The sequence below is a fragment of the Mauremys reevesii genome, linkage group 1 (assembly GCF_016161935.1).
Source record: "Mauremys reevesii isolate NIE-2019 linkage group 1, ASM1616193v1, whole genome shotgun sequence".
NCBI lineage: Eukaryota > Metazoa > Chordata > Testudines > Geoemydidae > Mauremys > Mauremys reevesii.
In genome coordinates this window covers 288,528,488-288,556,352 of record NC_052623.1, presented here as the reverse complement: position 1 = coordinate 288,556,352, position 27,865 = coordinate 288,528,488, and the positions used below count along the sequence as shown (strand labels likewise).

Here is a 27,865-nt window from a genome sequence, read left to right as displayed (position 1 = left end):
CCTCTGATATTAGAAATTGTAATTTTCTCTATATTTGCACTAAGGTTTCAGGTTTGACCTGTGACATTGATGTCCTATAATCTGAGTTTTCTTATTATAGCAGTTTTTTGGATTACAATGTTCACCATCAATCTGATTTACTGAGAGTGGCCAGTGATCCCAGCCACAGCACAATTCATTCATGCATCCCAGAGTATTTTACTCATTTTTTAAATAAGTTCTCTTTGATTTTCTGTGCTAGCTGAGATGTGCTTTTGAAATTTTGTTTGTGTTTGGCAAGGATGTATTTACCAAATCTTATGGAAAAAAACTGTAATCACTAATATTAATCTCTGTGACACAGTATTGTTTGACTAATCATAGAGGAGGCAGCCATGTTAGACAATGTTTTTCCTGAATAAATGAGCTTGTGTAAAACTTTAATGAGAAAGACTTCAGTAGACTGGTTACTTAGCAAAGTGTACTCGCATAATTGGGATCATTTTACTAATCATTTAAAATTAATCATCCCAGCTCACCATCTTTCCGTGACACGTATAATAGTTTGTAGAGTGAAGATAATACTTAAAATGTGCTTTCTTCTTGTTTCATATATATATATATAAAATATATTTCATATATAAATATCTATATAATATGTATTATATAATATTTTGCCACTCTCTGTAATTCACATGAGTAAACAACATTCTCCTTGGAGTTAAGCCCAAAGAAACAGGCACTGTGCTGGGGAGATACACAAGGGTTTGAGGGGATGGAATCCCCTTCCTGGCTGTACTACTGTGCTTTCAGGTCTCTCTCACTCCTGTGATACTTCTCTTCACCCCCGAGCCCACCTGTCCTGGGGGGAAGCAGCTGGTGGATCTGTACAGTTGTGGGTCTACCTTTCCTTTCCCCTGGCCCAGCTCTTGCCTCTCAAAAACCATGCATGCTAAAGCATAAGGGGCTCTTATAGAGCACAGCTCTGTAGCACATGTGTTTTCAGACTTCCTTCATGTACTTCTTAACACTTGCTCTCCTGTGCTGCAGAGTTTCATTGTATTCAGGGCTTTCAATGCCCATGGAAGGGACTAGGGCAGGACTGGTCTCACAGACCTTGAAACTGCCTAGGAATTTACATCGGGGTTTTCAAAGAAGCCTGTGGGAGTTATGTGGCCAAATCCCATTTGTTGGTATGATCCAGTGCAATGGTACTATCCCTCTGTGGTGATAGACAGCAGTTATGCGGCTTTGGAGTAGGATAGAGCTGCTGAAGCATACCAATGAATGGAGTTGGGTGTCTAATTCCCTTAGGCTCCTTTGAAAATCCCAGTTTTAAAGAATATTATATGATTTTTTTCTTTTGGTCCAGGCACACCAAGAGCTCTGAAGTACTTGGCCCCAGCTCAAAGTAAACCTATATGCCTGATCCTAGTCATTAATTCCTGGCCTGCTCTTTTACTCATTAGGTAGTTCTTATTCTTTACATCGTCACTCTAATCCAAATGGCTGGTAGGTGGTCTCCTTCAAAACTGGGGTCAATACTGCTCTGTGACTCAGCTAGCTGGGGTTTGCTATTAGAGAGTACTGTTACTTTCCTTTAGAGCACAAGTACCTCACCTGTCAGCCATTACTGAGCTCCATCTGCCTGGGAAATGAATCTCCTAAAGTCATGCCAGCCACTGAGTCAACTACATCACTCTACACTGCTGCCAAGGTGTTGAGCGAACCGTTTAGCCATTACTCTTTTAAGTTATTTAAAAACCCCTATGATAAAATAATATACTGTAGTTTCATAAATTTAAATTAAACTGTTTGTTTAAGGGAATTATTCTGTAATGTTACAGATAACCAGAAAGCACTTTGGGGTAGGGACCTCATCTTATTTGGTGCCTATACACGACAGGTCCCCAATCCTGACAGGGGCTTGTGTGCACTGCTGTAGTATAAATACCAATAAATTAGTAAGAAACATGAAAATAAAATGGAAAGAGAAGTAGAAAGGTTAAGACATTTCAAATTCCTTCCACAGCTGTTTAATAAACTCTTTGAAGATAATGGAATTTGCCACTCCAGCATATAAGGCAATGGTCCCCAAACTTATGAATGCTGAGTCCCACTTCTGTAAAATGAACTCATTCATGGCCCCCCTGAAACCCACCACATGTTATTAAAGGCCTGCCTCTCTTAATTTGTACATCTCCCAGCACCGCCCCACCCTATGAGCCAGTCCTTGCATGTGGGGGGGACACCCCGCCCTTTGGAAATACTGCTATAAAGCAGGGTTTTCATTTCTTCTCTTTTGTTAAATAGTGAATTTAGAGTTTGTGAAGCTGCTCTACTACTGGAGGGGGGCAGGTGGCTCTGGAGATGGTGCAGACGCATAGGACCTCAATGCAAATAGCCCTGGGTTTCAGCAAATCTTCCTAAATTTATGCAGAGATCTGTGGATCTGTGGTGTATGAGGGCCAATTCCTCTCTGCTGCTTCTGCAGATGGCGGTGATCTGGACAAATCCTGCCCCCCCCCCTTCCTAATAAAACTCTGTGTTGGCCCCATTTGGAATGGATAGGGGTCTGGATCTTAGATATTTCCTTCTTTAAATATAGAGTGATGGAGGGAGGTTAACTGGAGAGAAGCCTTAGTTTTATAATGATGAAAATAACTTGTTTTCTGTTGACTTCAGCTTCCCCACACAAGTATTTTTGCTGCTTCAAATGCAGATTAAAATGGGGCAGAGGATGTACTTTAAAGTCTTTTATTATTATTATTTGTATTAAGATTGCTCTTAGGATACGTCTACACTGCAGTGTCAGCCCGTGCTTGAGCCCAGGCTCAAAGCTAACCTCCCTGCATCTACACTAACCCAGTATTCGGACCAAAGGTCCCAGGATCCTGCTGGGCTGGAGGTCAGAAAATTCTTATCCTAGGGTTAAAATACAAGATGGGAAATCCTGGACTTGAGCGTCTAACATGGGTCAGCTGACTCGAGTCCCACTAACTCTGGGCTTACATTGCAGTGTAGACATACCCTTAGAGGTCTCTGCTGAGATTAGGGCCTCATAGGGGATATCTACGCTGCACACTAAGCCCTGGGCTTGTGGATTCAGTGTTTCTAAGCCCATGCTTGAATCTCCTTACTACATTGTAAATCTAGGTTTACAATTGCTGGTCTTGGGTCTCACAGCTGTGCTAACGCCTCCATACTGAACTATGCAGACCTTCTGATTCAGGTCTGCAGCTTGACCTGTGTCCACATTGCAAGATGACAGGGCTTGGACCTGAGTCACGGTGGAATTTGAGCTCTGACCTGCCCCTGTAGCAGGGTCCTTGGACCTGGATTCTGACTTCTTGCTGACTCAAGTCAGACTGATTTGTGGGTGGGTGGAAAAGGGGCTTGGGCTCAAACCTGAGTCAGAGCTAGGACTTTGTGTGCCATGTAGACGTACCCATTGTGCTAGGCACTGTATAAACACACACTGATAGACAGTCCTGCCCTGAAGCACTTACAAACTAAAGTGACAAGAGCGAGAGGGGAACTAAAAGCACAGAGAAGTGAGGTAAGTGCCCAGTGAAGCAGAGTAGGTCAGTGGCTGAGCTGGGACTAGAATCCAGGGCTCCTGACTCCCAGCAGGGTGCTGGGTCCACTAGTCCAGGCTGCCTCTTTTAATTACCCTAATTTATTACAGATTTTTGTGGAAAGTGTTACAAAACTTGTGAACTTTAGTATTAATTTCTGAAAGATTTTCTGTCATTGCAATATCTGGCTATTATAATACATTTTCACTATGAGCAATTAGCTGGCATCCCTGAACATTACTACTGTGAGGTGAAAGAGTTTGATATTAAAATGTATTTTTCTTCTGTAGCTTTCCTATTGTTTGATAACGAACAGTGAAACGCTACGTACAACAACTGTTTATGGCAGCAGAGCTGTAGTGAAAAATCTGACCCCTGGAATGGACTACTTGTTTCAATTAAAGACAGTTAAAGGCTTGGATTCCAGCATGGCTGTGGAGAAAAAAGTCACCACAAGTGAGAAAACACCTTATAGTTTTTCTAAGTTGGTTTCTTTTAAAGTGGCAAAATAAATAGGCTAGTTATAATGAATATATGTGGTTACAAAAGAATAGTGCGGGTAAAGTGAAGGCTATGGGCTACATTCAGCTCCTAGTTGCGCTGGTAATCCAGAGGAAGGTCTTATGTCTAGTACACTGGGTTAAAACTCAAGAGATGTGGGTTCAATTACAGATACAGCATTAAAGGAAGAGATGTAGCTACATGAAGCAACAAATTTCCAGCTCTAGCTGTGCCATCTCCACAGAGTGTTCCAAGAACAGATCCTGATGCTTTTAATATGATCTTACACTTTACTTTCAAGTGTTTCAGCATTTCTTAAAATTCCTGCAAAATAGAGATACTAAACTGGAGGATTGCTCTTGTACAGAGGCTGCAGCATACTCATGAGAAGATACTCTTGTGCTTGACTGTGCTAGAAAGCATGACAGAGTAGACAAATTGTGCTCCAAATGCTCAGCAGATACAAAAAGTAAACACCAAGTTGAAGAAGTCCATTGCATTGGCAGTAGTGCTACCAGAGAATAGCATGGAAAGAGTCGGGGATTTTTGGGGAGGAGTCATGGAGAAATAGATTTATGTCAGATTCTGGAAAAAATAAATCAACCACCAAACTCATACACACACCTCTCAGCCCTTCCCTCCTCTTATTTTGTGGTTTCCTATGGTTTATTTGGTCCCAAACTCCTTAACCTTTGAGTGATTTAGTGAGCTTGTTCTGCAAGCACAGTGAACCTACTCAGCCAGTTACTCACAGGATAGCCAGCCCCAGATCTGCAGATTCTTATTGATGCAAAATGCATCCCAGGCAGAGGGAGTAAGCATCTTCCCCTATTTGAGAAGTCCATCTTTGGCCAAATATTCTCATGAGTATCGAGGGTAAATCCAATATGTGTCTGGGCAAAGATTTAACTGTGAATAGGCGTTTCCTTGCTCTTAATAGTAAGCCCTGCCAATTTTCACAGGAAAATGTTTCATTAGTTAACAAGATTTCAGGAGTCTGCATGCAAGCTTAATGAACATTTCTGTAATGTGCACCTTTAGGGAAACCTGAGAAACATTTTCCTTCAAATTGTAAAAGGTCACATATGTTAAAGAAAACACTATTAATTACTGGTTATTAATTAAAAATTAATGTCATTTTTACAAAAAGTCTTTTTTTAGTAACTTTTATCATTGAGCCTGGATAGTTTGATGGGTTGACTTTTGAGTGAATGTATGAAAAATTTAGTGACTTAAGTCCTCACTTATAAAATAGTATTGTCCATAATATTTTTGTAAACTTTACATTTCTGTGAATAGAATCATTAATGTTGTTTATGAAGGGCTCAATTCTCATATTTCTGCAACTCTGACTAGCTGTGTTTTTCTAATAAGAGCTCTGCTAGGTCTGGAATCCTGATAAGTCTGGAATCACATAGGCTGCATTATATACATAGGGTGCATATCCACTGTACTTGCTTCCCAAATCCAGCCTTCTTTCTCCAGGTAGCAGAACTGCACTGGCTATACTGCATCCGTGACCAGAAAATCTCCTTAAAAGCTTTATATTTCATAATATTAGGAAACCTCAAAACATTCACATTAAAACTCCTTATTTTTGCAAGTTGATGTAACTTTTAGTTGAATATGATGAAGTCTACTTTAAGTTATTTATATAATATATATCTATCTTTTATCTTTTTTCTTTATAAATGTAGAACCAGCTGGGATATGTGGTCTAACGTTAAAAAAGGCAAATACTTCCTCTGCTACACTCATGTGGAATCCTACCAGGACCAACTTCACCCATTATACAGTATCTGTATCAAACAGTACATTCAGGAAAGAATATAGTATTTTGGCAGTGCTGAATGACTACACAGTTACAGGTCTGACTGCTGGCAGCATTTATAATTTCACATTACAAAGAGTCAGAGGCCATGTTGAAGGAGCTATCACATTCATTGAAATTGTAACAGGTTTGTACATTTTCTCTCTTTCTCTTCATTCTTGCAAGTGGATAGGCATCACATTCTGGGTATAATTCAGACCAGTGAGAAATAAAATTGTCAGACACATAGAAAAACATAAACTCTTGAGCAATAGTCAACATGGTTTCTGTAAAGGGAAATCGTGTCTTACTAATCTATTAGAATTCTCTGAAGGGGTCAACAAACATGTGGACAAGGGGGATCCGGTGGACATAGTGTACTTGGATTTCCAGAAAGCCTTTGACAAGGTCCCTCACCAAAGGCTCTTACGTAAATTAAGCTGTCATGGGATAAAAGGGAAGGTCCTTTCATGGATTGAGAACTGGTTAAAGGACAGGGAACAAAGGGTAGGAATTAATGGTAAATTCTCAGAATGGAGAGGGGTAACTAGTGGTGTTCCCCAAGGGTCAGTCCTCGGACCAATCCTATTCAATTTATTCATAAATGATCTGGAGAAAGGGGTAAACAGTGAGGTGGCCAAGTTTGCAGATGATACTAAACTTCTCAAGATAGTTAAGACCAAAGCAGATTGTGAAGAACTTCAAAAAGATCTCACAAAACTAAGTGATTGGGCAACAAAATGGCAAATGAAATTTAATGTGGATAAATGTAAAGTAATGCACATTGGAAAAAATAACCCCAACTATACATACAACATGATGGGGGCTAATTTAGCTACAACGAGTCAGGAAAAAGATCTTGGCGTCATCGTGGATAGTTCTCTGAAGATGTCCACGCAGTGTGCAGAGGCGGTCAGAAAAGCAAACAGGATGTTAGGAATCATTAAAAAGGGGATAGAGAATAAGACTGAGAATATATTATTGCCCTTATATAAATCCATGGTACGCCCACATCTTGAATACTGCGTACAGATGTGGTCACCTCACCTCAAAAAAGATATATTGGCACTAGAAAAGGTTCAGAAAAGGGCAACTAAAATGATTAGGGGTTTAGAGAGGGTTCCATACGAGGAAAGATTAAAGAGGCTAGGACTCTTCAGCTTGGAAAAGAGAAGACTAAGGGGGGACATGATAGAGGTATATAAAATCATGAGTGATGTTGAGAAAGTGGATAAGGAAAAGTTATTTACTTATTCCCATAATACAAGAACTAGGGGTCACCAAATGAAATTAATAGGCATCAGGTTTAAAACAAAAGGAAGTTCTTCTTCACGTAGCGCACAGTCAACTTGTGGAACTCCTTACCTGAGAAGGTTTTGAAGGCTAGGACTATAACAATGTTTAAAAGGGAACTGGATAAATTCATGGTGGCTAAGTCCATAAATGGCTATTAGCCAGAATGGGTAAGAATGGTGTCCCTAGCCTCTGTTCGTCAGAGGATGGAGATGGATGGCAGGAGAGAGATCACTTGATCATTGCCTGTTAGATTCACTCCCTCTGGGGCACCTGGCATTGGCCACTGTCGGTAGACAGATACTAGGCTAGATGGACCTTTGGTCTGACCCGGTACGGCCTTTCTTATGTTCTTATGTTCTTTCTTGTGTCACCACCTGCCCTGCAACCTTGTGTGCCTCACAATGCTTTGCTGTTGTAGCTCCCAACCTGGGCTGCTCACAAGTAGCAAGCAGGTTATACCCTGAGTGTTTGTGTATAGCTATAATCTTGATCCAACAACTCTGACCCCAGCAGCCTGTTGGCAACACACCAGCCACACTCTGGCTTTGAGCAGCCGTGATTACTACCTGCAGGGTTACCTCAGCACACTCCCAGTCTTGAATTTCCTGCAAAACATGTGTTCTGCTCTTTCCAGCCCTCTCCTGGACAGTTCAGATGTTATAGGATCATTGTGTTTGTAAAGGGTTAATATCCAACAGCCTGCTACTTTAAATGTTTTTTTATTTTAATCAATCCAGTTGGGGCATCTCTCATTTTAAGCTGGGCTTTAGTAAAAGAAATACTGCACACACCTTATTTAAGAGCTTTCCACATAAATACTCAGAAAATAAAGATCTTTAATGTTCCTACAAGAACCTGTCAATTTATCACAGATTGCAGAGAAAGATAATGGCCTTAAAGAGGTTTCTTTAATTCAAATCAAATATATCCAAACAAACGAAAAAGAAATGCCCTTTTTGTACTTCAGAACATGCCACTAGTCAGGAAGATGCTCAGTTCATCTGTAAATATGAAAAAAACAAAACAAAAACACTGGCACTGTGAAAACTGCTTTCATTATGTGCTACTGTACCATAATGAGATTTCACAAATCATGATAATTTGATTTCTCATCTTATGACAATACCATGTGATTTGCATTTATATAGCACTTGTCAGGCAAGGCTATCTGAGAGCTATTAAGGATAAAATCAAATCAAAGTAATGTTTAGTGCTAAAATGGCAGACCCTGTATATGAACTATATGAACAAATAATAGTTGTGCTAAGATACCAGTTTAAAGAAATGGGTTTGGAATTTAGACGCTCCCCCACAAAAAAGCAAATACTCTGTGTTTGTTTAGCATCAATAGAAAGGATAATTCTCCATCCTGGGAGTAATAGCAAAAAGTAGTGACAATAGGCTGAGTCAGAGGGGAACTGGCTGGGGAGAGAAGGCCATGCAGTGTAATACCTGGGTCTGAAGGGCAGAGGGTGAGGTTGAGAAGCAACATATTGCTGGCCAGGAGGCCATGGCAATGGTTCATAGATAGCCAGGAGTGGCTTACAGGCCATAATGAGACTACATGTGCCAGATAAAAGGATTGGACTCTGGCTGGGGGATTTGCAGGCCAGGGGCATGAGGGCATCCAGGAGAGGGCTGGCCTGGAGTGAGTATCCCTGGCACGAGGCCTTAGGAGCCCCATCTTCAGGCTCCAGTAGTGGACTGCCCTTAGGGGTAGGGTGACCACCTTTTCAAAATGCAAAAATGGACACATGCAGTGTCCCCCTTCTGTGGCCCTGTCCTCTGCTCCTCCTCTTCCCTCTGAGGCCCCACCCTCTGGCCGGCCAGAAGTTGGAGCTGGGCAGTGTTAAGAGCTGCCCAGGAAGCCCACGCCACAGTGGGGAGCCCTGGACCTTCCACCTGCCTTGGGAAGGGGGCCAGGGTGCCCGAGAGCAGCCTCTGGCCCATGTCCCCACCTCCTGGGGTGAGCTGCTCAGGACAGGTGGAGGGTCCAAGACTCCCCACAGCAGTCCAGGCTCCATGGACGGCACTTACCACGGCCTGCCTCTGGCTTCAGGCCTGGCCAGGAGTGGGGCCTTGGGGAGGAAAAGGAGGAGCAGGGGCGGAGCCTTGTGGTGAAGAGGGGCTAAGGCCCACCTCACACCTCTCCTCCCCATTGGGAAGAGGCTGGCTCTGCCCTTGAGCCTCAGGCTGGCGCAGAGCAGTGCTGCAGGGAACCTGGACAAATGCTGTCCTGGAGTCATTCATCCTGGGGCCGGGACTTGAACTCTGCATTTCAGGACTGTTGCGCCCAATTAGGGACGGGTGGTCACCCTACTTAGGGGCTGAATTGGAAACTTTTGTGTTGCTAATAAGACAGAAAATATCATATTGCCTCTATATAAATCCATGGTATGTCAACATCTTGAATACTGCATGCATATGTGGTCATCCCATCTCAACAAAGATATATTGGAATTGTAAAAGTTCAGAAAAGGGCAACAAAAATAATTAGGGGTATGGAATGGCTGCTGTATGAGGAGAGATTAATAAGACCAGGACTTTTCAGCTTGGAAAAGAGATGACTAAGGGGAGATATGATTGAGGTCTATAAAATCACGACTGGTGTGGAGAAAGTAAATAAGCAAGTGTTATTTACTCCTTCTCACAACACAAGAACTAGGGGCCACCAAATAAATTAATAGGCAGTAGGTTTAAAACAAACAAAAGTGAGTATTTTTTTCACAGAACGCATAGTCAACCTGTGGAACTCCTTGCCAGAGGAAAGCCAATACTATAACAGGGTTAAAAAAAGAATTAGATAAATTGATGGAGGCTAGGTCCATCAATGGCTATTAGCCAGGATGGGCAGGGATGGTGTCTCTAGCCTCTGTTTGCCAGAAGCTGGGAATGGGTGACAGGGGATGAATCACTTGATGATTACCTGTTCTGTTCATTCCCGCTGGTGCACCTGCATTGGCCACTGTTGGAAGACAGGATACTGGGCTAGATGGACCTTTGGTCTGACCCAGTATGGCCGTTCTTATGTTTTTTATGATCTTATGTTTGTCTTTTAAGTTTTGCCCCACTATAATTGCATTGTTTATTTCTGGCAGCTCTAATACAGCATTCATCAGCCAATGAGAGTGTTTATGGTAGGGGTAGGCAACCTATGGCATGCGTACCGAAGGCAGCACATGAGCTGATTTTCAGTGGCACTCACACTGCCCAGGTGCTGGCCACCGGTCTGGGGGGCTCTGAATTTTAATTTAATTTTAAAGGAAGCTTCTTAAACATTTTAAAAACCTTATTTACTTTACATACAACAATAGTTTAGTTATATATTGTAGACTTATAGAAAGAGACTTTCTAAAAACATTAAAAATGTATTACTGGCACGTGAAACCTTAAATTAGAGTGAATAAATGACTCGGCACACCACTTCTGAAAGGTTGCCGACCCCTGGTTTATGGGAACCCACTGAGGGCTAGTGCCTGAAGGGCCTTGTGCTTGAGAACACTTGCCTCTGAGCATGTGGCACCCCAGTACCCTGTCACCTGTGGGCTGGTGTCCCATAGCACTCATAGAGACTCCCTGAGCGGATCAGGTATGTTACTTTTTGTAGGTTTTGAAAAATACAAATTTTAATCTGTGATTTGATTTTCTAACACACTGTGTCCTGACCCTGCACCCTTAGGGCCATGCTTAATTTTATGCACTGTGCGTTATCCCACTGAAATTAGTGGGATAGGAGAGAAGTTCCAGTCCAGACATATTCCTGATTTTTTTCCCCTCTCAGGTCGCCTTTCGTTCTGTGTAGTCTTCATTTAATTGTGAGCGCTGAATTAACACACTACAGAGTATCTGTTGCCCGCATTTCTCAGTTTTCCAGGCACTAATGAAAAGAAGATGATTTTCAAAAGCGTGTCCATTGTATTTTTATTTAGTCCAATAAAGAGGAGTACCTTACAGCTTCATATTGTTTGTGTGATAACCAGAAACAATAGAACCTTTGTGGTTTCACTCATGTCCAAATCAGGCTTTCCATTTTGCTATTTTTGGTCTTTTGGGGGGAAGGATACTTTGTTTTTTACACAACAGGTTGTAATCTCTGTTTTCATTCTTTACCAGTAGTTTGGAATAATCATTGGGAATGAATTTGATATTAATTTTACTGTAACTGATTCTAATGCAACCATCTGATAAACTTCCATATGCAGCACTGAAATGATATTCCATTTTAATTTTTGAGTATTAAAGCACTAAAATCAAACATTTGTTGAAAAGAACATAAGGCCTTTATGCAATTCTTGTGCATAGATGGGAGACATTTGTATTCAGAGGGTCAGCTACAAGGCAATCGTGTCTCACAGTAATTATTCACCTGACAGCTGATGACAGGATATAGTAACTGTCTCATTCTTTATCTCTTTGGCTGTAACAAGCTAGATTGTGATCAGAGAACTGACACAGGAATTTTCAAAATTCACAATTTCAAGATACTTCTGATTTATTTGATATACTCCTAATTTTGATTTGATTACTCTTAGGTATAATTAATTACTCTTATAATTAATTACTCCTAACTGTTTTCTCCATTTGCACAGCAATACATAAATTGTCCCAGTTTTTTAGCCAGATATAATATGATGTGATGGAAGCCTCCCAATGGTAAAAGGGGAAGGTAGAAAGTATTTGACAGCCCTGATCCTGCAAACACTTAAACATGTGTAGCCTAGATACACAAAGGGACTTAGGCATGGCATCTCTGATGCAGTACCTAACTTTTAGGTGACTTGTCACCCAGTGAAATCCGTAGCCTTGAGTTAGAAGGCCTAGGCTCCCTATACAGTGCATAGGAAGAGTTAGACACTAAGAATGGGGTTCACAGAAGACAGCACGTTGATCAGAGAGCAGCCTAAGGGTATGTCTATGCTGCAATTAGACACCTGCAGCTGGCCTGTGCCAGCTGACTTAGGCTTGCAAGGGGGCAGGTGGTCTGGCTAAAGGGCTATTTAATTGCAGTGTAGATATTTGGGCTCGGACTGCAGCCTGATTTCTGGCACCCTCCCACTTCACAGGGTCCTAGAGCCTGTGCCCCAGCCTGAGCCTCATCGTCTACATCACAGTTAAATAGCCCTTAGGCCGAGCCCTGTGAGCCTGAGTCAGCTGGCATGGGCCAGCCACAGGTTTTTAATTGTAGTGTACCTTGAAGAATTATCTGATGTGTTGATTTTCCTTTCTTGAAGGAAAATCAACACTGATCACAGAAAATTATTACAGATTGTGTTAACAAATTCACCTTTGCTTGCCTCTCTTTTCTCCATTGGCTTAACCTACTGGCCTATTTTCCCTGCTCTTTCAGGGCACTAGTAATGGCCTAGAAAGTGTCTCTTACTTATATGAAAGTTTCTGCCCACAAATCTGATTAACATACATGTCATATGTGGTCTCAGAGTTCTGTTTCTGTTCAGTATAACCATTTGCTAGTTATATTTCTTGTAAGGTTCAATCTGTGCATAGTCAGAAAAGTATTTAATAGCTTTTATGGACCAATGACTTTTTTACATTAATCCATAGGAGGTTTAGGTTAGGATGATGACATGGCTTATTGTTTTTCCAAACAGAAGCCCCAATTCTGCAAACCCTTAGGCATGTGAGTATCTTTTAGGCATGCGAGTAGTCCCACTGCATTCAAAGAGACCACTTTTATGTGGAAAGTTACTCATGAGCCAGATAAACAAAAGGACTTTGGCATCCAACTGCCACATTAGGCATCGCTGAGATCTTCTAAACCCATGCTTAGCTGCTACTGAATCCTGGAAGTGCCTAAAATCCTTACAGGCCTAAGTTTTTGACAGTGGTCATACACACAGCTGCCTCAATTTAGGCACCTGATTGCATATCTCACACTTAAACACCAGCAGGATACTCAAGCAGGGCTGCCCCGGCGGGGGGGGAGGGCAAGTGGGCCCCCCCACAAGAATATAGCATTCTATAGTATTGCAACTTTTTTTTTGGAAGGAGCCCCCGATATTGCTTTGCCCCAGGCCCCCTGAATCCTCTGGGCAGCCCTGTACTCAAACAATGCATTCCCCCACCTTCTTTGCCTGAAGGGCATGATCCAGTAGATATCTCAGAGCACACCTAATACAGGGCAGAGATTTGAATTTGGGGTTTCCACCCCTCAGGTGAATGCTCTAACCATTGGACTGTGGGATAGTGAGGTGGAGCACTCACACTCATTCCTTTTGAAGCCATTGCACTATGTACAAATAATTAAATATGCATTGGACCAGAGAGAACTTGAGATTGATTCTATAGCCCACTTGTCAGGGCACTCATCTTAGAGGTAGGAAACTGAAGTTCAAATCACAGCTCTACATTAGGCAGAAGGAGGAACTGAACCTGCGTGTCCCCCATTCTAGCTCCAAGAGAGAGTTCACAGCTATGAATCCCAAGCAAAGATAGATGCCTGGACTTTGGACCCATTGGTTAACTTAGGGGTACTTAAGGAGTGGGGAAAGTAGGCCAATAGGTTATATTGACGTATAGGGAGTTATTCATTCAAGGGCAAATCAACCCCCCTGCTCCATGGCCATGCACAGGTCCTCTGGAGTTTGACCATTGCAGTTTTGTTTTGCAAGAGAAAGGAGAAGAGGCAGGTTGTGTGTATGTGTGGTACAGGAGGGCAGGTAAAGAGTGCATTCCCTCTGTATGAGGGAGCCTAGGTCCTGACTTCTCTTTGCATCAGTGTGCAGGGAGTAGGAGTTTAGGGGGAAAAGACAGGATTTGCCATGCGGTAGATCAGGGGTCGGCAACCTTTCAGAAGTGGTGTGCCAAGTTTTTATTTATTCACTCTAATTTAAGGTCTCGCGTTCCAGTAATACATTTTAACGTTTTTAGAAGGCCTCTTTCTATAAGTCTATAATATATAACTAAACTACTGTTGTATGTAAAGTAAATAAGGTTTTTAAAATGTTTAAGAAGCTTCATTTAAAATTAAATTAAAATGCAGAGCCCCCCAGACTGGTGGCCAGGACCTGGGCAGTGAGAGTGCCACTAAAAATCAGCTCGCGTGCCGCCTTAGGCACGCGTGCCATAGGTTGCCTACCCCTGCAGTAGATCCTCCTGTCCACTACATTAGTTGGAAGTGTGTAAAATGTCTGCTGACAAAACTGGAATAGCCTCCGTGAAGTGGCTCTGCAACTACTGCATGACCTGGAAAGGGGAGAGTTCCGCTGTCCACTGTATGCATCTGCCCAGCATTCAACATGTCAGTTTTGGGAAAATGGTTCGGAGCTCTCTGTCTGCAGCATTTTGACCTCCATTTGATATGAGCGATACTGGGAGGCCTGGAATGGGGGAATTGCTCTAATCGAGCTGTGAAATAACATTATGTATGAATGAGTGATTCAGCAGAATGAGTGCTAGGGTAGTGGCACATTTGTGAAGGTGCTAATGAGTGGACTTGCTCTGTGACCTGTGCAAAGGAGATCTTTCAGTTGAGGATACTCCAAGATTACAGAAAGGAGCGGAGGAGAAATGCAGAGGGATGCACATGGGCAAGAGCACTTCTCTTATCAAGTAGGAGGATGACTCTTAATGACCTGCTACAGAAAACTGACTGATTCAACTTTGAGTCTGAAGGGGAGCAAAGAATGATTTAAATATAAGACAGAGGGAGGAAAAGAAGGAAGGGAGTGAAGGTGAAATGAGATGTCAAAAAGGGAGTGGAGAGGGAGGCCCAGGTGCAGTAAAAGAAGAGGGGATGTAGGGAGAAGATACGTTTGAATTAAGCATCCAGATTTTGGGGGCTTAACTGAAACAAACAGAACTGCGTGCCGTTATTTGACTCCTCAGTATTTGAAGAGTTGTAAAGAAATATTAACTTTATGATAAGAAGCAGAACAAAATGTAAAATATGGCTATTTCAGAGCTCCAGTGACAGTGCTCCTTTTAGGGTTCATTCCAGCAGAGACATTTAAACAGTCTGATCATGCAGAGGGACTAGGTAAATATGTTCTCTATTTAAATTACTTCACTATCTATCCATTGTCAGCATGTGTAAGATTAAGCAACTTTGCTGGATGAGCCCTTTGCCCCCAATTCAGCAAAGCATTTAAACACATGCTTACATTCATCCTTGTTCAGGAAGCCATGTAGAACTGGCTTGAATTTAACGTTGACGTTATTGTTGGGACTTAAGCACACATATAAAGTTAAGCACATGCATTAGTGCTTCCTGAATAGAGATTGAGTGCTGAAACAGGGCCTTATTAATGTGCCATTCAGATATTTTAACAATGAACTGGGACAAGAAGCTGTTTGGTGATTTTGGGCCATATCCCACTAAAGTCAATGAGAGTTTTGCTTGGTGAGTACTGTAGGATTGGGCCCTTTGAGTTCTTTAATGATTTTCATAAAATGATAGACCCTAATCATGCTCTCACTGAATTCAGCAGGTGTTCTGCCATTGACTGCAGTGAGGGCAGGATCAGGCCCTTATGTAGTGAGTAAACCAGATATAACTCTAGATGGACATCTTTATAGAATCAGAGAAATGTAGGGCTGAAAGGGACCTCCATAGATCACCTAGTCCAGTCCCCTGAGGCAGGACCAAGTGTATCTAGACCATCCTTGATCCAGTAGATATCTCAGAGCACACCTAATGTTTGTCTTAAAAACCTCCGATGACAGGGATGGATAATCTTTATTATCTGTTGTAACCAGTAATGTAATTTTGTTGAAATTACCTTCACATATAGCCTTGTTTGTGTTAATCTGTTCTTAATTTGTAATTCACTTTCAGAACCTGCAAAGCCAGAGGGTCTTAAAGCCTTCAATGTTTCGTCACATTCCTTCTCACTGAATTGGAGACTGCCTTATGGACGTGTGGAAAGGTTTCATGTGGATCTTATTCCTGGTCACGGCTTTGTTACTATCCTAGAACTTGGAGGTGGGGAGTATCGGGTATGTGTTTTTATTGTAGTACTTGAATGGCCAACTTTTGTTTATGCACTGTGCTGATGGGAAAATTCTTTGCAGAATTGACCAACCATGAAGCTTGCTTCTTTAGCTTTTTAACATAGATTAGAATACAAAAGTTCTAATGCAAATTTGTGAGAGGAAATTTCAACATCTGTGGTTTGTTACCTCAACAACGGTTATAATACTTTTTTTTTTTTTACATCTACTATAAAGCTACAGCCAGTCATCCAAGAGTTCATGAATAGTTTAACAAAGGAAGGGCAGAGCTATTGAGTAATACAGGCTCATTAATTGTGTACTTGCCAGGCAGATCTAGCCTTAAATCATTAATGCAGGCAACATTTCCCTGTTAAGCCATCAAAAAGAAGTAGGAGCACTTTTTGATTCTACTGTCTGAAAAAATATAATAATAATAATGACGTTTCTGGTTCTTTTGCTTTTGTTTTTCATTGGAACTGCAGAGACACAGGTATTTTGTATAAATGCTTACTATTAAGGCGTGATGTTTATTTCAAAAGATAAGATAGATAGATGTTGGAAACTTGAAAGTTTTTCAGGGATCTTTATAATATTTTTTTATTTCTTCGCTCAGAAGAGCAGGACTTTCCAATGCTTCACATGCACTTAAATATTACCATGATGGTACCCTATGATAGACAATTTTTTTTTACAGAATTTTTTTTTACTGTTAATTTTGTTGTTTTTTAATATTGTATGTTATTCAAGTCTTATAGTAGGTAACTTAAATACAATTACAAAATGCTATATTGCAGCAAACATATGTGATGTAGTGTTTTTATTGCTGTAATGTGTATTATATCATGTCACCTTATATAATGTTTAAAATTGTATTATCTGTTTGTACTTATCTTGGCAAAAGTCTTATATGGATTAATTTGATATTTTAGGCTGATTTTTCTAGCGTTACTCCTGGAACAACATATAATGTGACAGTTTCTTCAGTTTCTTCTTCAGCATACAGTTCACCAGTCAGTAGAACAGTGACAACTAACGTAACCTGTGAGTTAATTATGACTTATCACATTTTGCCCATTCCTGGTAAATAATTGCTTGATTTGCTGCTTAAAATATATATAATATTTCTTTATAGGCTACAGTCAGTAATGAGTTTGAACCTGGTAGTGCTATTTTTGCATGAAAATATTAGACAGTTATTTGTTGTCTTTAAACCATCATCATGTATATCTGAGTGGTCTAGAAGAAAATTGAAGTTCCTCTAAAAGTTGTTTTTAAGGAGAATCTGGTTATGATTAAAAGTTTTATTAATCTTAATGGATAGTTATGGAAGTATTTGCTCTTATTTGTATATTATGTATTTTACACATTTCAAACTATACATATAGACATCTTCATTTGATATGATTTATTTTAAAAAGTATACTAGTAGCAAACACATTTCCTAAAACAGTGGCACACATTTCTATGTAGTTTTAGGTGAAGAATCCTGAAACTGAGCAAGCTATAAAAATATCGCTTAAAACTGGAAAAATATCTGGCATCAAACTCTATTTTGTCTGTGAAGATTTTGAGCATTCCATTTTTTACATTCTTATAAAAGAATGTTCCTGGTGTTCCAAAAAAGCATTTAATCAGCTTTTGAAATACTGTTCTAGGGAGAAAAAAGCTTCATATTTATGAGCACATTAGTCTTTAGGCACTTCAGAAGTCTGTGCTGAAAAATGCTTTTATTTGTATGCATTAATTGTGAAGATATATGAATTGTTATCTGATAATTTAGTTGAAGAATGTTCTTTTTGCAGATCCAGGACCCCCAGTGTTCCTTGCCGGTGAAAAAGTAGGATCTGCAGGAATTCTGCTCTCTTGGAATGTACCACCACATCCAAATGGGAGGATTATATCCTATATTGTTAAATATAAGGAGGTCTGCCCATGGATGCAAACAACTTATACCCAAGTAACAACAAAACCAGATAGTTTGGAAGTTCTTCTCACCAATCTTAACCCTGGAACAACTTATGAAATTAAGGTAACAATATTAATGACATAGCTTTTGTACTTTGAATTCTGGGTGTATTATACAATATCTGAGATTAAAGTAAAAGAATATGAAACTATTTTAGGCTCATATAGTACTTTCCTAACCAGCCTACTAATTACTTGTTAAGTTGTGTAGTAAAACACACTGTCCAGTTCTTTTTATTTACCACAGTACTTCTCTTTAATTACAGCAACTGTTAAAATAATTATCATCTCAAAGTGCACTAAAATGTGATTTCTTCTTTTAACATCCTGTTTGACATAACATATTATGTGGAACAGTAACTCAGAGGTAAATGTTCAAAAATATCAAAAGTGGGAGAAGAGCTGTGTGGAGGACAGAAATTCTGTTTTGTAAGGATTTTGAGGTTTAAAATTCTGGCTTTGTTCTGAATCAGAACAACCCACAAAACTTCTGAATTCTCTGCAGAGGAAAATTAAAAATAAAAATGGTTTTAGGTTGATGAAAATGTTTTGTTTTGACAAAAATCAAAACATATACTTTCCATTTTTACTTTAAACATTGTATTATGATAAATATAGAATGTACATAATATAAAATAAAATATTTCAAAATGAAAAATTGAAATGCTTCCTTCTGAAAATGTTGTAATGTGACATTGTTGGCACTTGATTTTTTCCAGTTGTCTTTCAAAACAATATTCTGGCAAAATTGACCTGATGGAATATGGCTCTGTCAAAATTTCTCTGACGGAGAGAAGTCCCATTTTCAATAGTGACTTAGGCACTGAATTTCACTGGGACTCAAGCTGCTAAGTCAGTTGGGTTCTTTTGAAAACTTTACCCTAATTTCTTTCAGCCATAATGATTTACTTTGTGATATATTCCAAAATGGAAGTTAACTTCATTACTCTTCTATTTCCTTGCTGTTAAAATTGTGTGCTTGCTTTCTGGATTTGTGCTGATAATCAATAAATGCATTTCCATAGGTACAGTATATGCAAGCTGAGTATATTGAGATCGTGCATTCTTTTGATTTTGATATATGTTTTCAAAAAATCTTCTTTAACTTCTAAATAATGAATGACTAGAGGTGAAATGGCCAGAAATTATATACAATTCCCTTGCCAACATTTGTGGCAAGAGGAAAATGCTCATTTTTGTGAGGAGGCTTTTTTGAGCAAATAAGAAGTTAGGCTTGTATGCCTCCATGTGCTGCAATTTCACACAGACCCAGGGCTGTATAAAAGTCTTATAATTTCAGGTTGTGAGTAACACAGTGCACAAATTTCCTTTCAGAATTTGTACTCGCACATTATACAGTAAAAAATTGAAATATGGCTTATTTAATTATGCCTAGCATTGTGTGAAAGCTCCTTGTGTGAATCTTGGTACTGATGACCATATGGATAAAAGTCAGTATATGTGTGGTACAGAAAAGCAAAAGTTCAGCTACTAATAGAGAATATACCATTTGCTTAGGCCCTAACCAGGGAAAACTGCCCTGACAAAGTTGAGCAGGTAGGGGTGGAGTTTCAATATAAAATTCCAAATAGCATAATAATTTTAATCTGGTCTATTCATTATAATTATTAAAATTCTTGCACATTCCATTTCCTACTTCCTACATGTAACTTTCCTAGGAAAATTGCAAAATGCTATTTTTTTCTTCGCCCTGAGCTTTAATGGTCCTATCTTCTACTTCAGTGATTCTCAACCTTTTTGGGCTCAGGACCCATTTGTAAATGTTTATGGCCTGTTGTGACCCAGTAAATAGTCTGGGGGTGGAGGTCTTGAGGTGGTTTTGATCAGATCCTCCCCCACTAGGGGGCTTGGGTCCTGCCCGCACTCACCCCACAGTGGTGGTTCCTGCAGCTCCTGTGCTGTGGGGCTGGCTGGGCTTGGCTCTATGCTCTGGGCGTTGCAACCTCTGGATTTGCAGTACTGCTCAGGTTTGGCCCTGCCCACCTGACTGGACCAAATTTGTGTGATTGGACTTGTGACCTGGCTCATGGGGTTGCAGTGCCACTCACTCAAATTTGGCCTGCCCGTACTCCCATCATCATGATGACTGGGCTATACCTGAGTGGGGCTTGGACCAGAGGTTGCAGTGCCTGGAGCAGGGAGGTGAACCCAGCCAGCCCCGGGGGACAGGAGCCACAGGAACTGCCGCATGACCCTTTGAAACATTCTGGTGACCCAATTTTGGGTTTGGGATTTGTTGTGGGGAGACAACAAATCTGTTGGCGTTCCCCAACAGAAGTAGGTGTTATGGGCACACTGAGTGTTCTTCATTTACTCTTGCCAGCAATTTTGTCAGCTAGCTTAGAGATTTTTCATATTTGTTATAATAAAGTTGCAGTCTTGTCAGCCATTCAGATGGTGAGTCCATACTGTTGCATGAGAACTGCTGGGAGATCCATATACTTCTAAAGAGAAAATGTACATGAATGTGTAAAGAGCCTTTTTTGAGTGAATGTCATTGGTTGAGAATTATTGTATTTAATATTTATCCATTAAAAGTTCAGTGTAAATTAAACAATTGCAGCTGAAAAAAGGAAAATTCATTTGTATAATTGTCATTCAACATGTACAGCTTATACCATATATATGCATGGCTATTGACACTATATATTATGTGAACTCTCTAATGTGACTGTTTCGGTTTATTGTAGGTTGCTGCTGAGAACAGTGCTGGCATTGGAGTATTTAGTGATCCTTTTCTCTTTCAAACTGCAGAAAGTGGTAATTTCAGTAAAGCTTCCATCAATCCAATTTATTCTTATAAATCGTCTCTGAATTTTTCTTTTAAAGTAATAGAATAAAAAATTCAGATACATTGAGGAGCAAATCCTGATCCTTTCATTCTGGCTACAAAGGGCCTCACGTGCAGTGGAAATGGTGCCATTTTGCCATGCCTGGCAGAGGCAGGATTTAGGGTGCCCTGGTGCATGCGGTCCCCGTTCATTATGTGCTGTGAATACCAGCTCTGCAAGGGCTCCACACACCTCCCTATGCAGATGGGTTGCAGGAAATCAAGACAGGGATAGCTGATCAGATACTAAATAAACCCACCAGCTATTGCCCACTGCAGTAGAGTCAGGAATAGCCCCCTTGCACCAAGCCCAGCTTCTCACAAATATAATACACACTGTTTCTTACTGTGTTTGCCTCTTAATGCTGACACCAAAAGCTGAAATTAGAATCTGACTGAGAACATCTGACATTTTACTAATTTTTCATAACATTCTAAGTCTATGATTGTTATTAATTTATATTATGTGGTCCTTATCCTACAAACACTCTGGTAGAAATTCATCTCTGTGCCGAGAGCTAGCACAAGGCTCATTTTGAGAGCTTAGGTGCGATTTAAGTGGTGGTACGCCTTTTGCTAGTCCTTTGCAAAGGGTGAATTTCACTCTGTGCATGGAATTCCCATTAATTTCAGCAGGAGTTTTCAGCATACTGAGTGCTGAGTACCCCAGCACCCACTGAAGTCAGTGAAAGATGCTCAGCACTTTGTGGTTTGATTCTTAAGAATGGAACATTTAAATGTTCTGAGATAAATTATCATCTAGGAAAGCCCCCCATAAATGAGAACTTTCTAAATGGAGCTGTACAAAACTGCTGCTTTTCCTTTTGCAAATAATTGCATGCAAACATAGTATTGTAATTAGCATACTGTATTTAAGTTGAACAGACGCCAAAGATACACCATTTTGCCCTATAAAGGCATTACTGCTTCTCAGAAATTGTTTGCACAATTCTACTTACATATGATTCATTTAAAATAGAAATCCTCAGTATAGTTCTAGCTGAAATGATGAAGAAAAGAAAGCTTTTTATCAAGCAACTGCATTTGTAATTTTGGTTCTCTTTTTAAGTATTTCAGCTCTGAGAGTTAAAAAAACATCATAATTACCACCACCAAGAGGATAATAAACTTGTTATTTTTTTATACCTAAAATATGAAAGTTTATTTTGGATATAAATTGTTTGAATAGTTAAAGACTTGCTGTTGCAAGTTTTTGATTCATGAATACTAATCACGACAGGAGACATTGTCTGGAAAGGAGTAGTATGGAGAGGTAGAAAGAAAATCCAGAAATAAAGCCCCTATTCAACAAAGCACTTAAGCAGGAGGCTTGGAGGACCTGTCTCTTATTAGTTATGGGAGATTTTCTATAATGTTGAATATGCATATATTTATTTAAATTCATTTTTCAACACAATATAGCAATATTTTTAGTTTATGCAATCTGGATCTGAACCTTAGGTATGGCCTCTGTACTTCTGGATGTTTACTTGACTCACTCAAGAACTTGAACCTTTTGAGGTCCTGTTTGAGTCTAGATAAGGATATGCAATATTCCATTTCCTTATAGTGCGAACTGATTTGCTGACCCAATGGACACATCAAACTGTTATTGATGCAAAGAAAATTATTTCTTGGTAACATACCATCCTGTATTGGGAAATGATTAATCAAACAAATACAGAAAATGTAGTATAAATTCAAATATTAAGGGAACCGTTTTTAATTTACCAAAATGTTGAGGTTTCCCAATCAGTATTTTTCATTATTATTCTCTGAAGTAGAATGGTTCAATTTACTAGTTTAGATTAATCTATTTTAAAATTTAAATTAAAGTAATTTTATAAGGATAATTCATCAGGAGGGATGAAATCACAGTTTTAAAAACTACCTTCTGCTTCAGAGCACTGATTTTCCATTTGACTGGTTATACCGCACACTTACCCATCCCCCCAAAAGACACACATCCCCAAACCTCTCAAACCAGTTCATTCAGTTGCAGCAGTTTGCCAGATCTCAGTTGCAGAAGCAATTGCTGGATTTGGGTTTTTTCCCCAGAAAAAACAGTTTTTCAATTAGAAAATGCTGATTCATCAAAGTCATACTGGAAACTTTTGCTGTGAAAGTAGCAGTTTCAATATAACTTTTGTTGAGAAGGTTTCGTGGTTAGGACACTCACCTAAGATACAAGATCGCTGGGAGACCCAATTCAAGTCCATGCTCTCCCTGATCCAGAAAAGAGAGTTGACCCCACTTCTCCCACATCCTGGGGGAGGGCCATAACCAATAGGTTATTCTGTTGTCAAGCTCTCCTGTTGGAGCTGTTCCACTTTGTATAAATAATTATTCATTGGTGTAGGGAGGAAGCCCAGGTGTCCCAGATTTCAGGTGAGTGACCTAACCACTGGACAATAGAGTCAATCTCTGTGTGGCCCAAAGAATGTTGAATTATTTATACAAAGTGGAACAGCTCCAATAGGAGAGATTGAGAAAGAGAGGCTGACTCTGTTGCCTACTGTAAAGGTTTATCATTTGAAAGCTAGAAATAGAAACAATATGGAAGTATCTTTTTCCAGTCCTTTGAAATTCATTGGACTGGAAGAATCTTTTAGGTTATGTCTACAGAGTGAGTGGCAGCGACTCCCAGAGCCTGGATTAGCAGACTCAGGCTTGTAGTATGGTACTAAAAATAGCTGTGTCAACATAGTGGTTTGGGCTGGAGCTCAGGCTTGGCAACCTAGGGAAGGGGTGGGTTTCAGAGTCTGAGCTCCAGACCAAGCTGCAACGTCTACACAGCTCTTTTTAGCACCGTAGCACAAGCCCAACTCTTTTATGTAGATATACCCCTAAAGGGACAGAGGAAATATATTCAATATTTTGCTAATAGGGACGATCCTTCCTTAATAACCATTTACAAAAATGTTTTTATGAGAGCACTAGTACAAATTTATATTTTAAAAAGAAAAATAACCAACCACCATATTGGAGAGAGCAATACAACTTTTAAAATTTGAAAATTGCCTCTGAGATACTGTGGTGATGAATGATTTTAATGCCTGGAAGCAAGAAATAGAGAAAGCAGCCATAACGCAGGAATCAGGAAGAAAGAGGAATAAAGAAGTATTAATTGAATTTTGAAAGTCATTTCAGATTAGAAATGTTACTTCTGAAATTCACATACTGCTACAAAGAATTGTATGCATTACTGGTTTGGTTTTGTTTTTTAGCTCCAGGTAAAGTGGTGAATCTCACAGTTGAGGCCTTCAATTATTCAGCTGTAAACCTGATATGGTTTCTGCCTCAGCAACCAAATGGAAAGATAACCAGTTTCAAGATTAGTGTGAAACATGCAAGAAGTGGAATTGTAGTGAAAGATGTTTCTGTTAAAGTGGAGGACATTCTGTCTGGGAGGCTACCAGAATGTAATGTAAGTGTTAAAAACAATTTAATTAGAGATGGACTCAAGTGATGAAATGTGGTTCCACATTTGTATTTTGAACACCCCCAAAATCTGGGGGCCTGTGGGATATGGTTCAGGTCCGTTTCTAATTTTATAATTGGTTGTAGGTCTAGGTTCTACAAACTGATGTACTGGGTACAGACAGATCTTTGTCTGAGCTAGAGCTGGTCAAATTTTTTCTGACAGAACAGTTTTCAAGTGAAAAATGCAGTTTAGTCAAAATTAAAATGATTCACAGAAACTTGTTGATTCTGATGAAATCTTTGATATAAAAATATTGAAATTGTTTGGATTCTCATTTTGTTTAGAGGTTTAAAAGTTTAATTTTGACTTTATTTTTATTATTATTATTATTAAATATACATTTATTTTATTTATTCTCAAGTCAAAATTAAACTTTTAAACATTAGCTAAACAAAATGAAAATCTAAACAATTTCAATATTTATTTCATTTCAACATATGTATATAAAATGATTAATCATTACTGAAACATACATATATAAGTTGAAACAAAATGATAAAGTCTAAATGCATTTTTTGACATTTATTGAAATGTTTCTAAATTTCCAAATTGAAATCTTTTGGATTTTCAGTTACACAAAAAATTTAATGTTTCAAACTTTTTGTTTTGATTTGGAATGAAAACATGTCTAAATTTTGGAATTTCCGGTGGGTCAGAAATTCCATTTTCCAATAGAGATCTAGTCTGGGTAAAGTCCCTGTGACTTCAAGGACTCCACATGGCCTGAGTTGGAATTTGCCTAGGATGCTGGAATAATACCTTGATCTTGTGAGAAGTGCCATTTATAATGACTCCATATTGTCAGGACCTTCGGTTCATATTTTATCTGAATGAGGATTTCCAGCATTACAGAGCCTCCTAACATCAAAATGAGTTAGTTTGGTACCAGGGGCGACTCTAGGAATTTCGCCACCCCAAGCACGGCGGCACGCCACGGGGGGCGCTCTGGCGGTCGCCGGTCCTGCGGCTCCAGTGGACCTCCCGCAGGCATGCCTGCGGAGGGTCCGCTGGTCCTGCGGCTCCAGTTGAGCATCCGCAGGCATGCCTGCGGGAGGTCCACTGGAGCCGCGGGACCAGCGGACCCTCCACAGGCATGCCTGCGGGAGGTCCACCGGAGCCGCCTGCCGCCCACCCGGCAACAGGCAGAGAGCCCCCCGCGGCATGCCACCCCAAGCACGCGCTTGGCGCGCTGGGGTCTGGAGCCGGCCCTGTTTGGTACCATTTCAGAAGGAAGAGTGCCACCTACTAAATCCCTAGCACCATTTATTGCAGCATCTAGGTTTTTCTTGGCATTCTCTTATATAGCTGCTGATCAGGTTCAACCTTAGCTAGCCGGATCAGCTCTATTTGGATTTACAGTATAGTAGAACATTACTAATTTGTGCCAGTTACTGGGAGACTCATGGAACAGAATGGTTGAATACTGGAAACCAAATCTGGCAATGTTTCATCAACACCAGAGTTTTGGTTCTATTCAGCCATATTTGATACTGTTAGTATTTGTTAATTTGTGATGTAGAATCAGGCCTGAAGGAGTGGAATGAGCTGCATCCCCTGCGCTGTTAATGATGCCATCAGGAGGAAGACGATAACCTGCATTTACGTGGTGACAAGTGAAAGAAAAACTAATTTTCAACTATTTTGTTTTAAAGATGCAGTGTTTGTAATTTTTGTGTCTACACATTTACCATTGTTGATCTGGCATGACAGTTTTTAAATTTTAGTTTATTTTTATCAGCTTTTTCAGATTACTTTTTTGGTGTGAGAATCAAATTGTTTGAGCTTTCTCGAGTTACAGCCTTTTTGCATTCAATTTTTCTCTTGAATGCAAGCTGAAGGCTTTCATTGATTTTTGGCCTTAGGGTTTGTAGGTAACTTTTATCCTACAAGTTAATATTTTTAAAAATCCACATTTTATAGCTATATAAAGAGGTATTATATTGCAAAGACCTATAGTTCAGCAGTGATTGATGCAAAATGGCTAAGTGATAGGTTTAGCTTTTCATGGTTCATATTTAATCTTTCTAGGAAAACAGTGAATCATTTTTGTGGAGTACTACCACCCCTTCAACTACTTTTGGCAAATCTACATTTCCTTCACGGGCTATGTTTACACTAAGTACAGTAGCACCTAGTCAAATGAGCTCTGTCTGGAATGAACCTATTAGTTTTGTTGTGACTCATCTTAGACCATACACCACTTATCTTTTTGAAGTCTCTGCCGTTACCACTGAAGCAGGTTATATTGACAGCACAATTGTCAGGACACCAGAAGCAGGTATGTTTTGCTTTCAGAGAAAAAACTTTTAACTACAGAGAAAAATCAACATGTTAAATTCTGAGATTTATTTTAAAATATAAACCAAAGGGATTCCAGGTTATATTGCAGGATGCTTTAGACTGTGATTCTGTCTTCAGCTAGCTCTCAGGCTGTGTTTCAATACATACATTCTTTGTTTTATAGTTCCTGGTATACTTAATCAGTTGCACCAGATGAGAGCAATAGAATGTGTACATACAGTATATAATATAATGTAGAAAAGAGTGTAGATGGGAGTTGAGTTTCTGTGGGAAATAGAGTAAAGCAAAGTATGATTATCTAAAAGAAGGGAAATACTGTAGGTTCTTAATTCTATGAAAACCTGAGGATAGCACAAAGCACGACAGATGTGTAATTCATGGCATGAAGCTATAGGAGAACTTGGACTAGGAAAAGATGGGTAAAGATGGCAGACTTAGTATTTCAAAGGGTGGACAGTGTAATAGTGTGCATGGGTCTGTGTGCTATGATGCTTGTTGCCAGGATGAAATACAAATGTGTAAATAAGCTCATGTTAAGAAGTGGTAAAGAGCCATCAGTACCTGAGCCAAACCCTGCTTAGCATCCCTGGTAAAGCTCTCTCCTCACCACTTCTGAGAGCTGGGTGTAATTTGTCCTGTTTTTCATCTGCATCACACTGAGTGCTGGGATTCCAACGAGGAGACTCAGCACCTCTGAGGAGGTGTTCAGCATGTCCCAGGCAGGCCCAAAGCTCAAAATCTAATTCTTAGTTCTCACATAAGTTCTGCCACTACTTCTGCACTCCTGTAGTTCAGGAGGGTCCACAACTTCCTGCAGCCAATCAATCATATTTCCCTGCAGCTATAGAGAAACAGTGTGGAAGAGAGAGAAACACCTTTCCCAATGTTCCCCTGTCAGGATCCACAGCTTGAAAGGCAGTCCTAGAGCCAGCCATTGAATCCCAGGACTTTCAATACATTGCAAGTGATCTGTCACCACGGGGCCAGGGTTGGAAACCAAGATTGCCTGCTAACTGGCACGTTGCCGAAGACTGTTCATCAGTTGGACAGTGCAGCAATCTTTTATCTAGCACTGTTTGGCAATTCTGGGCTCTTCTTTCCTATGTCAGAATTCATACTAATTTTCAGATGAAAAGAGGTCTGACTCT

At 40.0% G+C, this 27,865-nt stretch overlaps 1 protein-coding gene across 8 annotated transcripts in view; it reads left to right on the top strand.

Moving 5' to 3' along the window:
- Positions 1–27,865, top strand: part of PTPRQ (protein tyrosine phosphatase receptor type Q) — a 203,947-nt gene that overhangs the window by 37,349 nt on the left and 138,733 nt on the right. For 7 of the 8 annotated variants that reach the window (XM_039521013.1, XM_039521014.1, XM_039521015.1 and 4 more), the window contains 8 exons: positions 3,848–4,013; positions 5,756–6,016; positions 15,959–16,119; positions 17,046–17,157; positions 17,919–18,145; positions 20,793–20,862; positions 24,160–24,359; positions 26,445–26,694. In XM_039521013.1, the coding sequence (XP_039376947.1) occupies positions 3,848–4,013; positions 5,756–6,016; positions 15,959–16,119; positions 17,046–17,157; positions 17,919–18,145; positions 20,793–20,862; positions 24,160–24,359; positions 26,445–26,694 (1,447 nt within the window). The remainder of the gene's footprint in view (positions 1–3,847; positions 4,014–5,755; positions 6,017–15,958; positions 16,120–17,045; positions 17,158–17,918; positions 18,146–20,792; positions 20,863–24,159; positions 24,360–26,444; positions 26,695–27,865) is intronic. The other variant, XM_039521009.1, reaches the window with a different exon arrangement.